Source organism: Xenopus laevis, chromosome 7L, assembly GCF_017654675.1.
Source record: "Xenopus laevis strain J_2021 chromosome 7L, Xenopus_laevis_v10.1, whole genome shotgun sequence".
Taxonomy (NCBI): domain Eukaryota; kingdom Metazoa; phylum Chordata; class Amphibia; order Anura; family Pipidae; genus Xenopus; species Xenopus laevis.
The window spans coordinates 99,259,670-99,274,014 of NC_054383.1; the positions used below are offsets into that span (position 1 = coordinate 99,259,670).

Sequence of the window (14,345 nt, forward strand, 5' to 3'; positions counted from 1 at the left end):
TCCGTCTTCTGAAGATATAAGCCTCTGATGATGCCCCTAGTAGCTGTCCATTCTATTGATTCACATCATAGAAATCAATTGATTCTGGATGAGAATTGATTAATAATCCACCCTGCAGCATCAGCTTCTATGACTAACTCAGAATTTCTCGGCTGCAACAGTATGTTCATTATATAAAATACATATCTAGTCAACAGTATTGGCTCTCCTTTAATAAAGTCAATTAGATATCTGTTTACTTTTTAGAGAATTTTGGCTGATTCTTCACTAGCCGATATGTACGTTTAGATATGTTAGTAGATATGAATGCACCAAGGTCTATGTTATGTACATTAGTGCTGACTTAGGGTGGAAGGGATTTGTAGAAAGGGGTTCACATAATATTACGTAAGCACTGTATAACATTTTCAAAAAGTAAACATGTACTGTAGATAATTACATGACTACGGGTCCAATTTATTAATCCAATTTTTTCTCTGTGTCGTATTTTGTAGCCTTAAAAATCATGTATTTGACTAATTACTCTAAACCACATAAAATTCCTAATCAGAAACCACGAAAAACATAAATGTAAAATGTAGTAATCTAAAAGCTAGTGAGGTCATGGAGAAGTCAGTGGGCGGTAAACTTTAATCTCACATTTTTTGCAAATACGCTCCTAAATTTGTCTCATATTTTAATTAGGCATTCCTTTTCATATTCAACACCATGTTATGAACATAAAAAAGGCACAGATAAATTAAATTACAAAAATACCATAGGAAATTGGAGTGATAATTTAAATACTGTATATACTCGAGTATAAGCCGACCCAAGTATAAGCCGAGGTACCTAATTTTACCTACGAAAACTGGGAAAACTTATTGACTCGAGTATAAGCCTAGACACAACTACAGCCCTGTCTCCCAGCAGCGCACATTTCAAAGCGACCCCCCATCGATCAACCGGACTTCTTTGCAAAGTTGATGGTGACAGAGAATTGCCAAACGGATTACTGTGTGCATTGTCCCACTGTCATGTGCAGAGGGTGCTGTGTGATATTGCCATCACTGTTAATCCTTCATATAACCAACAGAGGGCGCTGTGTGATATTGCAGTCACTGTTATTCTTTCATATAACCAACAGAGGGCGCTGTGTGATATTGCAGTCACTGTTATTCTTTCATATAACCAACAGAGGGCGCACTGTTATTCTTTCATATAACCAACAGATGGCGCTGTATGATATTGCAGTCACTGTTATTCTTTCATATAACCAACAGAGGGCGCACAGTTATTCTTTCATATAACCAACAGAGGGCGCTGTGTGATATTGCAGTCTCTCCCCAAGCGAACTGTTGGTATAGGAATGATTAAAAGTGACTGCAATCTCAGCTACTGCCGGCTGACTCGAGTATAAGCCGAGGTAGACTTTTCAGAACATTTTGGATGCTGAAAACCTCGGCTTATACTCAAGTTTATACGGTAGGCATCTTCTATGAACAAAAAATCTTGATTAATACATGATTGCACACACTTGAAGAATATAATACATATAATAGTTTTCCATTTTAAAATGGTATTAAAAAATACACACAATTTAAATGAGGCCTTAATGTTAATCTTTTAATACTCAGAAATGAACACGCATGCTTGAAGACCGTATTCAGATTATCAACCTTAAAATTTGAAGAAAAGGCTGTGTAACGATGGGCTGCAGGAAGAGGCCTCTTGCATTTGGAATCTAGATTAGTAATGGTTCAGATTGCATATCTGTTCAGTGTAGGGTAGATCATTAGCTATAAGTAGAAATTTAACTTTTGGTCACTAGCGACAATTCATAAATACAGCACTCTCCAGGGTACCTTTAACAGCTAATTTTTATTCATAAGGTGCATTCGAAGCACCACACTTAAATCATTAAAAACAAATTATACCTTTACCATCAATAGAAGCTATATGGGGAGCTCCCAGCGCACACTAAATACAAATTGTCACAGCAGTACCCAGCTTTTTTTTGATATATGTAGGAAACAGGTAAACTAATATTAACTTATCTTAACTTCAATTTATAAATCAGTTCATTTTTCATAATATATCCAGTCCAGACACCCACAATCAAATGATGTCCATTTAATGCTCATTAGCTAGTAATTGTGCATGTTGAGTCTCGGTGTGTGGGATTTGTAGTTGCAACCAATTAAATCCAAAGACACAATACCAACTGGACCGTCAAACAATTGCTTTCTGTGCAGTTCCAACAAATAATATATAAGCAAATTAAGCTTCCATTATAGTAGCAGGTTCAATGTTCAATACCAAAAGACAATCAATCAATTTAAGTCAGCACCATATCATCATACTCACAGATCAACTTTTTAACCAAATTTAATAACCCCCTAAAAATTCACCCGCGACGGCTTCGCTCACAGCGCAACACTTCGCCAGGTGTAGATTTGCCAGGACCACGCTAATTCACTAAATTCCAAAGTTGCGTCCAGGGCACCGAACGATGGTGAAGTTGCTCTAGCATTACTGCACCAAGCAAAGCAAAGTTGTGCAAGCGTTGCTTAATTTGCATACGGTGGGAAGTTAAAGTTCAATGGACATATATGTTGCAACAAATACATTACACTACACAAGCCCAGGAAGCCTTAATAAAAGAAAATAGAGTTGTTATATTGCCCTATACATGAGCCCAGTGTATAGTTTATGTGCCATATGTTAGGAAATGTAGGGGGTAGCCTGTTACCCCCAAAAAAATGTAAGCTCTTTTGCTGCCTATCACCCTGAAAAAAGGAAAAAGACGCTAGCGATTTTTGGGACTTAAAATTTTCAACAATTTTTTGAAGAACTCCTTTCTACTCTATTGCACTTCACCTGGTCTGAGATGGCAAAGGCAAGTCTGGCGCAAGAGTAACGTTCAGTAAAATCCGCATCTTAGTGAATTTGCATAGTTACGTCCATTCACCAGAGTGTAAATTCGCCTGGCGTTAGGAGCGAAGTACCGCTAGAGTCTATCTCCTTCGCTAGCAAAGTTACGCCAGTGTCCGTAAGTAAATCAGCAAAGTTCCGAAATGACGTCATGCTGGTGAATTTTCGCCAGCGTTAGTCACTTCGCCCTTTACTAAATTGCCCCTTAGCCTCATGGCATCCGAGGACCTGCAGGCACATTTCATGTTCCCTATGCAGCATTCCATTGGTTGTTGACTGATTTTCCGGTCAAGGTTCAAATTCAAGAGCTTCCACAGAGCTCTGCCGACGCGCATTTCACCTTAATATGGGGTTTCTTCCAGGCTAGATCATCATATATGCCTGAGCAGAAAAGTAGGAAAAATACAATGGATACCTAAACCATGAATATGTAGCTCTTTTGAAATGTGAGTTGAAATGCTGAAACAATATAGGACAAAAACCTTATTTGGAAATGTGTTATCCAGAAAACTCCAAATTATAGGAAGGCCATCTCATGTAGACTCCATTTTAAGCAAATAATTGAAAAAAAATTTTTAAAAAGTATTCCCTTTTTATCTGAAATAATAAAACAGTACCTTATACTTGATGGTAACTAAGCTACATAAATCTATATTTGCAGCAAAACAGTCCTACTGAGTTTATTTAAAGTTAAAATGACATAAGGTATGGGGATTCAATTATGGACAGATAGTTACATCGTTACATAGTCCATCAAGTTCAACCCCTCCAAATGAAAACCCAGCATCCATACACACACCCCTTCCTACTTTTAATTAAATTCTATATACCCATACCTATACTAACTATAGAGCTTAGTATCACAATAGCCTTTGATATTATGTCTGTCCAAGAAATCATCCAAGCCATTCTTAAAGGCATTAATTGAATCAGCCATCACATCATCACCCGGCAGTGCATTCCACAACCTCACTGTCCTGACTGTGAAGAACCCCCTACGTTGCTTCAAATGAAAGTTCTTTTCTTCTAGTCTAAAGGGGTGGCCTCTGGTACGGTGATCCACTTTATGGGTAAAAAGGTCCCCTGCTATTTGTCTATAATGTCCTCTAATGTACTTGTAAAGTGTAATCATGTCCCCTCGCAAGCGCCTTTTTTCCAGAGAAAACAACCCCAACCTTGACAGTCTACCCTCATAATTTAAGTCTTCCGTCCCTCTAACCAATTTAGTTGCACTTAATCTCTGCACTCTCTCCAGCTCATTTATATCCCTCTTAAGGACTGCATACTCCAGATGAGGCCTTACCAGGGACCTATAAAGAGGCATAATTATGTTTTCATCCCTTGAGTTAATGCCCTTTTTTATGCAAGACAGAACTTTATTTGCTTTAGTAGCCACAGAATGACACTGCCCAGAATTAGACAACTTGTTATCTACAAAAACCCCTAGATCCTTCTCATTTAAGGAAACTCCCAACACACTGCCATTTAGTGTATAACTTGCATTTATATTATTTTTGCCAAAGTGCATAACCTTGCATTTATCAACATTGAACCTCATTTTCCAGTTTGCTGCCCAGTTTTCCAATTTAGACAAATCACTGTGCAAAGTGGCAGCATCCTGCATGGAACCTATAGTTCTGCACAATTTAGTATCATCTGCAAAAATAGAAACAGTACTTTCAATATTCTTGGAGAAAATCCAGTCCAAAGCATTCCAGGTAACCGATCCTATACCTGTACTAGAATTTGTATTGAATCAGATGAAAGTGAGTATATAACTGCAAAGACAAGGGATGAGTTTGTTTGGGAGCTTGAATATATTGCAATATATGGCCAAATAATCCTTGTTTTCTTTAAAGAGGAGGACATTTTTAGTAGCTTTCAGTACTAAATGCCTAATATCCTAAATATACTGAGTACAGATGTTATACATATATATGAATATATACAGTATATATATATATATATCATAGCAAGCAAAATCAGACACTCATGGCAAGTCCACTGTAGCAAGTATGGCACCCACAGCTCTTAAATATTTAAATGTATTTGCCTCCACTGATATTTTGGCAATCACCTTCACTTTTTTATCAAAGTCATGAAAATACAAAAAAAATAACATACAATTAATTCAAAAGAAAATCATCGTAACCTTTATCAGGTAGACTTTGAGAATGTGAATTTTTTATTGTATAATTCACCAATTTGGACATAAAACTTTTGTCAATATGACAAACTGAGGTCTTGGCAGTTTTTCTATTGTGTCATTTCTGGTGTTTGTGTCTAAATCATTTGGTGTAAGTTGGTGCTGCCGAAATAAATAAGCAAATCTGGCTTTTATAATTGTGCCATGTACATAAATGTAACTAGAATTGTCGATAAAACATATTTTGTATTATTTTTCTAAATGCTAAGTTGAAATCCCCATTTCTGAGTGTATATATAAAAGGATTCAGCAGTGGGGCAATAGTAGTGTACATAAGAGCAATCAGTTTGTCCTGATCCATTTCGTAGTTTGGCTTGGCTCTTAAATACATAAACATACCAGATCCATAATATATTGTAACTGCTGTCAAGTGAGAGGAACAGGTTGAGAAGGCTTTCCTCCTGCCAGAAGTAGAATGGATACCTAAGATAGTTACAATGACTCGTGTGTAAGAAATCACAATACAAACACATGATCCTACAAGAACGAAGCCACCAATGGTAACAAGGGCAACTTCATTGATTAGGTTTATTCTGCATGCCAGTTTCAGTAAAGGAGGGATATCACAAAAGAAGTGATTGATCATATTACTACAGAAGGGCAATGTGAAAGTAAGGAGAGTGTGTATCAAAATGTTTACTGCGCTAATGAACCATGCCCCAGCCAAGAGCTGAACGCACACTTTTCTGTTCATGATGGTTTGGTACAAGAGGGGCTGGCATATAGCATTATACCGATCATACGCCATGGCTGCAAGCAGGCAGCACTCCAGACCAGCAATGAGGAAAAAACAATACATTTGCATGGCACAGCCAAAGAATGAGATTGATTTTCTTTCTGACAATAAGTCTGATAAAAGCTTTGGAAAAGTGATGGTAACCGAACACATTTCTAAAAAGGATAAGTTGGTAAGAAAAAAATACATAGGAGTGTGCAGGTCTGAACAAACACAATATGCAAAGATAATAGATGTATTTCCAAGAATGGTTATTACATAGATAATTAGAAACAATGAAAAAAATAAATATTCAAGTCCAGGAACCAATGAAAATCCAACAAGAATAAATTCTGTTATCATGGTCTCATTTGCTGCATGCATTTCTCCTTTCTGCCCGTTTGGTTATTTAGATTGAATAGAATATGTTTAGAGGAAAGCAATAAGAAATATTCATGTTATAGGGGGAATAACGCCCAGAATTTGGATTTTGTGTGTGTTCTGGTTTAAATAAGCAATTGATAACCAAGTTTTCTTCTGGTTTATAGACCTCGGCATGACAGAACAGGCAACCCTTAGGGGCAGATTTAACAAATATAGAACTTGGGAATCCTAAAGAGCATTTTCCAAAATTATCAAACTTTTCTTGATTGGGAGGAACATTTTCTTGAGAATTTTTTTGAAATTTTCTTGTAAGTTTTTAACAAAGTAACACATTTATTAAAGCGGATACATGTGTTATTTAATCAATACTATTCCGTTTTATGAGTTGGGGCTGCACAACAGTAGCACTAATCATCCCTGTGCAGACTTAAACTTACCAGTACTTGATAAATTGATCCCTTAATGAATGGCTAGGTTGTTTTTGTCTAAGGCTTAGAACAAAATAATGAAGTATTTTTCATACAAAACATAAATGAACACAGTGGACACTAAATCAGTGTTTTAACCAAGAAATAACATCTCTAGTATGCGTTTCAGCCACTGCTCAATCAACCAGCCACCATGGTTTTGAGCCAAAATCAAGATAGCCAAAAGCGGAGAGACAGGTTTCAGTTCTGTTTGAATATAGGCAATTTATATCAGGGTCTTCAACTTCTCCCTTACCAAATTTACTATTAGGTTTTTGATTTAAAAATGATCATGCTCTAGTTAAAGGAATTAATTCTATAAACTGGTAACATTTTTTTCTTACTGTAGCCAATCTTGTGCATTTATTCTTTTCTATTTTATTGATGGAATCATAGGCAAATAATTAGAGCACATTGTTTTTTCTCCTAATAAACACATTCAGTGCAAAAGAAAAATATCCAAAAGTTTTCCTTATTATGGAAATTGTCACTACAGAACTGAACCAACGGCTTTTACAACACAATGAAAACATACAGTATGTCTGAGAACGTTTAATATAATCTGAAAATATAATGCTTTTTTAAATCACTCAGGGCCCATCCCCAAAGGCCACATTGTGCCCCACCTGTGCTTTAATTTACTAATTAAATATAAATAATTGCGTATGTTTGTGTTGTACACATAGCAGATGGATAGCAAGAAGATGATGTAAACACGAATTGCCCAAAATGAGAAATGTAAATGTAATAAAAGTTTTAACAGTAGCATAAATAGTTTTATTCATTAAAGATAAAGTTGTTTTTTTTCCTGAAAAAACTCTATGTTCGGGTTTTTTTAAAAAAAAAACTAACATTTTTCAAGATTTGTTATACCCCAAAGAATCCGAAAATACTTTGAAGATGTTTTTAGCCTTCATGATGATCCGTTTCTTTTCTGGTGGTTTACGAGCGATTTGAGATCAGTTTAAGTATTCCAGTTTTTCACCCCAACTACACTAAGGAGCACATTTACTAAGCTCAAGTGAAGGATTCGAATTTAGAAGTTTTTTTTGGGTACTTCGACCATCGAATAGGCTACTTCGATCTTCGACTACGACTTCGAAACTAACGATTTGAACTAAAAATCGTTCGACTATTGGACCATTCGATAGTCCAAGTACTGTCTCTTTAAAAAAAAACTTTGACCACCTACTTCGCCACCTAAAACCTACCGAGCACCAATGTTAGCCTATGGGGAAGGTCCCCATTGGCTTTCCAAGCTTTTTTTGATCGAAGGAAAATCGTTCGATCGATGGATGAAAATCCTTCGAATTGTTCGATTCGAAGGATTTAATCGTTCTTTTTTCCTTCGATCGTTTGACCGAAGGAAATGCGGTAAATCCTTCCACTTTTCGAAGTCGAAGGATTTTACTTCGACGGTCAAATATCGAGGGTTTATTAACCCTCGATATTCGACCAATAGTAACTGAAGCTTTTTACATTTGAGTTTTTTCATAATTTTTTATGAAATCTCGAGTTTATTCGAGGTATAAAAAACTTCTCAAATCTCACAAACTCGACCTTTGATAAATAACCCACAAAGTATATATATTAGAATACTATTCATAAAGCTTAATAGACATCAAGAGCATTTATTTTTCTTCTTTAAGTGGAACATAGGCACATAGGAAATTAATAGGAAACTGTAACTGTTGGGTACTAATTACTTGATGGGGCACTTTACCCTAAAGCCTCATCTAACATAGACTTAATATAGACTTGTGGTGTAACTGAAGAATTATTCTAGAAATGAGATTTTAAGCTCACATTGAATTATTTTAGAAATGATACTCTTTATATTTGCTATACCAGTCCAAGGCTTCCATCTGAAGATGCCCCTAGTTTCTGCCCATTCTACTGATTCACATCAAAAAAAAAAAAACAACAATTGATTCTGCATGAGAATTGATTAATTATTCACCCTGCAGCATCAGCTTCCAAAACTAAATCAAAACCTGTTGGATGAACAGAACAGTTGGTATATAAAATACAGCATTTGTAGGTATTAGTTCTCCATTAAAGAGTCAATTAAATATCTGTTTACTTTTACTTCAGGATTCAGACTAGTAGATGTCAGAACATTTTAATCCGTGATAGTCAGTGCACATTAAATATTGCGTCACATGAATTAATTAATTGTATTCATTGAGTCTTATACGTTTTATCCACCTTTGACTGGAACATAAGCACTCAAGACGCTGACTAAATAATAATAAAAAAATTGTTTGAATATACAGACATAGGCAGGAATATTATTACAAAGGAGGACATTGTCATAAATTATTAAAAAGTTACTGTACTGTCTTATTTACGTTTGCTTTCTATTTGTCTAATGGAAATGGAGGCATAAAGAAAGATAGTTGTAATGGTAATATACTAAATATATATTTAAATATAAACATTTGCTCTTGTAAAAGTCTGGTCAGATCTTATTTTCAACAAAAAGGCTTGTCGTGTTTATTAGTCTATGGTTAATTTCACTGTAAACTTTACTTTAATTAGGATTAAACACAAAATATATTATATTCACTAGCACTGAACAATACTTACAAAAAGTAAACATATACATAAGCACAAGACTAAATAAAATTGGCAAATGTTTTTAAAAGTCTTAAATTTGTCTCGTATATTAATTAGGCATTTCATATCATATTAAATGCTATGTTGTAAATGTGTGTGTTTGTAAATTGAGTTTTTGAGTTTAAACAACAGGCATAATTGTGCCTGTGATTGTGGAAAGAACAAATGCAACTAAAAGTAGAACTCTATTAATAACATGCTTTAATGATGAAAATACACTTCCCATTATTTCAAATTTTAAAACTTCTGTTTATTTTCCTCCTGTTGTATTTTCACACTAAAAAAACACATATCCTTAAAAACATGTTGGTCTTTTAACTAAACAGCTTTGTAGTCATTACCTTGATTTTCTTACTCCGATTGGCATTTTTTACTATAAAGTTAATGTATGAGTAAATAATTTGAAACAGGGGTTATCTTCTTTTTGATTTTACAGTATATTCTTTTTTATTGACCTTATTGAAAAGTGCTACAGTCCTGCAGAAAGATGGTTGCTGAATAAATGAAATGAGTTACTGTATATCTTTTAGGATGATTTTGCAAGCGATCTTATCTACATCCACAAGTAGGGATGTAGCGAACGGCGGAAAAAATGTTCGCGAACATATTCACGAACTTGCGTCAAAAATGCGAACGGTTCGCGAACGTCGCGAACCCCATAGACTTCAATGGGAAGGCGAATTTTAAAAGCTAGAAAAGACATTTCTGGCCAGAAAAATGATTTTAAAGTTGTTTAAAGGGTGCAACGACCTGGACAGTGGCATGCCAGAGGGGGATCAAGGGCAAAAATGTATCTGAAAAATACATTGTTGACACAGCGCTGCGTTTTGTGCTGTAAAGGGCAGAAATCACACTACGTCACTCAGGTGATGTTTCTGGACACGGAATGTGAAAAAGCTCACACAGCTAGGTGGCACTTGGTTAAAGACTGGGCAAACAATGCCTGCAAGGGCAACGTATACAGTAGTGGGTACGGAATATATTATTGCTGCTGTAAAAACATCACTCAGGTGATGTTTACGGACACGGAATTATTATTGTTATTTAGACAGAATGTGAAAAAGCTCACACAGCTAGGTGGCACTTGCATACCTCCCAACTGTCCCTCTTTTGACCACTCAACCCCCTGTCCCTCTTTTGTACTGGAAAGTCCCTCTTTTCTCTGAACTGAACAGCCAGAAAAAAAACAGTTTCTAACTTAATTAGCTTTTGGCAGAGAGCTCAGAACAGCTAACAGGTGCAAATAAGATACTTTGTAACAATTTTGACTCTGGTTGGTGCTGGTAGTGGTGAACTACTAGGAGGAGCAGCACACCAGTCCCACTCCCCAACACAGCTAGACTAATAGCACTGGGTTCTTACAGTAGCAAAGTAAAAAAAACAAAAAAGAAAATAAAAGCAGTCCTTACAAGGACTATTGGGTTACAGGCAGCAGTCAGCAGATGAGAGATCAGCAGCAGGACAGCTGCCCACAGCAGCTACATACAGAGCACTGCAGTAGAAGGTAGATTACTAGCCAGCAAAGCTACCTAACCTAAAATGTCCCTCAAATCCCTGCAGAGTTCTGTCCCTACAATACAGAGCATTATCAAGTAGATTACTAGCCAGCAAAGTTACTATCAACTGTCCCTCAAATCACTAAACAGCTCTCTCCCTACACTAGCTCTTCCAAGCACACACAGGCAGAATGAAAAAACGCTGCAGGGCTTCAGTTTATATATGGAAGGGGAGTGGTCCAGGGGGTGTGGGGGTGGTCCAGGAGGGAGAGCTTCCTGATTGGCTGCCATGTATCTGCTGCTCTGGGGTGAGAGGGCAAAAATAAGTGCCAGCTAAGGCGAACCCAAATTGGCGAACGTTCGCGAACATTCGGCGGACGCGAACGGTCAATGTTCGTGCGAATTAGTTCGCGGGCGAACAGTCCACGACATCCCTATCCACAAGCCTTCTTCCTCCTTTGACCGGCGCATGCGCAGTAGGATCGGTTCGCCGGTACGATCTACTGCGCATGCGCGTGACTTTTGGCGCATGCGCCGTAGATCCGTACCGGCGAAACGATCCTACTGCGCATGCTCCAAAACGCCGGTCAAAGGAGGAAGAAGATCGCGTGGAAGAAGATGTCGCCTGTGAACTCCCTGGACTGGACCTGCGCAGAAGGGTAAGTAACAAGTTAGGGGCATTTGCCCAGCGGGAGGGGTAGGCCAGGGGGGAGGAGGGAGGGGGGCAATACACGGGAGGGGGGTTAGCGCCGACGAGGTTTCCTTCCCCTTTAAGAGGGCTGCATTTCTATCCAGTGCAAATTGATCTGTAAAGGCATGATCGTACCTATCTGTACTGAAAACACACATATTTGCTCTCTATTTTACTAGATGAGAGGTTCAAGGACGAAATGTAGAAATTATATATTTGCATTTATACACCAGTTATTTTTATTCTGTGATAATCCATGGTGTAGTTGAAGATGTAAAATTATATTTTTAAAGGAGTTGTAAGTGTGTAAAGTATTGGAGATTTAATGAGTGTATATGGCTATCAATATAGTTGTGAATTTTGTACACTGTGATTATGCTCTGAGAAAGTGACCGTTGTGGGTCACGAAACGCATCAGTAGTTATTCATTTTTGCACTATGCCATTGCTGACAGCTTTTTAATAATATTAAATAAAGGATAATAATATTTTTACACAATTTGGAGAAGCACTGCAGTTATCCTGAGTCTTGAGAAATGGATACTGATTGAAAGCTGCTGCTGAGTGGGAGTGACCAGGAATCCGTGCTGAAGTTCACGAGATATTGGGGAACTCCACAATCTTAGAGTGTAATAAACTGAGAAAAAGTTGTTTGAGACAATTCCCAATGACTTCTGTAAAAATTGCCAGATTTATCTTGCCAAAATAATCACATTTGCTTTTTTTGCTGCGTTTTTCTCTAAAAAAGAAAAAACAATCAAAAATGTACATAAATATGGCCTGTTTACTCATTTTCAAGGTCGACTGGTCGAGGTGCCAGTTTTCTACTCATTACTCATTACTATGGGATGTTTAGAGGTGTATGGGGAAAAGTTAGAGCTCATTGTTTAATAACTACACCTCTGAAAATTCCATAGGAATGAATAGAGAGTGGACACGTTTTTGAGGCTTACTTATGATTGATCAAGATTTTCAGCTTGAACAATCATCAAAGAAACCCTCCATGAATTTCCATACACAGGCTGGGTTTCAGGCCAAAAAACCCTGTCAATTTCCATAACTGTTCCAAATGGCCTGTTGTAATGAAGAAAAACATTGTTAGCTTTTAGGCAATTCCATAGTTTTCCCCAAATGGGCTTTTGTAACAAAGAAAAATTCCAGCAGCTATTGGGTGCCAACGTTTTTCTGCATTACAAATACCCATTTGGGGAAAGTTAAGGAAATTGCCCAGATGTTTCACAATAAGGGTTATACTTCTAACTGGGGGTCTACAAATATCATTCATCTAATGAATTGGCTATCCAAATAGGGATACTCTATAGCCATTTTTATGGTTCTAGCTTGGCTAACCGTTCTTAAAGTCTGCAACTTTGTTGTAGCACATACAATCATGGACTACGCATGAAATAGGTGGTACACTTTCTACTACAGCACCACATAGTAGCTGTTCTACAATGAAAGAAAAGCTATTTGACTTTATTATGCAAATACAGAGAAGTACAACTAGAATTTTGTAGTAGACACAATTTGTTGTATTATCTTTCTAAAAGCTAAACTGACATCACTGTTTCTCAGAGTATATATAAAAGGGTTTAGCAGTGGTGCAAATACAGTATACATAAGAGCAATCTGGCTGTCATTATCCATTGAGGAGCTGGACTGCGGTGTTAAATATGTAAACATGCCAGACCCATAAAATATGGTAACTGTTATGAAGTGAGAGGTACAGGTTGAGAATGCCTTCCTCCTACCAGATGTAGAATGAATATTTAGGATAGCGGCAATGACTCGAGCATAAGAAATAGCAATTACAATACATGGCCCTATGATATTCAAGCCACCAATGGCAAAGACGGCAAATTCATTGATTAGGTTTACTCTGCATGCCAGTTTCATTAAAGGAGGAATGTCACAAAAGAAATGATTGATAATATTACAACAAAAGAACAAAGAGAAGGTAAGATGAGTGAGTATATAAGAGTTTACTGCACTAATAAACCATGCCCCAGCCAAGAGCTGAACACACACTTTTTTGTTCCCAGTGATTTTATACAACAGGGGATGACATATAGCATTATACCGATCATACGCCATGGCTGCAAGCACACAACTTTCCATACCAGCAATAAGGAAAAAACAATACATTTGCACAGCACAGCCAAAAAATGAGATTGATTTTCTTTCTGTTAATAAGTCTGACAAAAGCTTTGGAACAGTGATGGAAACGTAACATATTTCTATAAAGGAGAAGTTAGTAAGATAAAAATACATAGGAGTGTGCAGGGTAGAACACATGTTATAAGCAAGGATTATAGAAGCATTTCCAAGCATGGTAACTGTATAGATTATTAAAAATAGAATAAAATATAAGTACTCAAATCCAGGAATAATAGAAAGTCCTGTAAGTAGAAATTCTGTAACTGTGGTGTCATTTCCTGCGTATATTTTGGTCCTGTTAAAAGGAGAGAAAATGTTTAGATATACGATCAAGCTACAAACACAACTATGCCTTATCCTGATCAATCCACATCCCCATGCCCCATTTTTTTTAGTCGTTTAGGGGCTGAATTACTAACATTCGGATATCTATTTTTTCACAAGTCTGTAAAATTTTCAGTTTTTTCTATATTGATTTATAAACCAACGTGCATAGAATAAATACACGCAAAAGGTAAATAAATATTTTTTTTTAAATATATTTAACTAAGCAATTATTTGGAAAAAAATATTGCATGCCATGAATATATGGTAGTTCCCTTCTAAACTCTAAGGGAATGATTTTACTAGCAATTGAATTTCTATTTTTTCACAAATCTCTAAAAATTTGTGGTTTTCCTATTTTTCCTCTAAAAATT

At 36.6% G+C, this 14,345-nt stretch overlaps 2 protein-coding genes across 2 annotated transcripts; both read right to left on the bottom strand.

Annotated features, from left to right (window-relative positions):
- Positions 1–5,279: 5,279 nt before the first annotated feature.
- LOC108695852 (olfactory receptor 1019) lies at positions 5,280–6,218 on the bottom strand. Its single transcript, XM_018224806.1, has one exon. The coding sequence runs from the start codon at positions 6,216–6,218 to the stop codon at positions 5,280–5,282; it is 939 nt and encodes a 312-aa protein (XP_018080295.1).
- Positions 6,219–12,993: 6,775 nt separating this feature from the next.
- LOC108695853 (olfactory receptor 1019) lies at positions 12,994–14,019 on the bottom strand (the record flags this gene model as incomplete). Its single annotated transcript, XM_018224807.1, has 1 exon — positions 12,994–14,019. A coding segment is annotated over one exon (1,026 nt), but the record flags the coding sequence as incomplete, so codon positions are not given.
- Between the last annotated feature and the right edge of the window lie 326 nt (positions 14,020–14,345).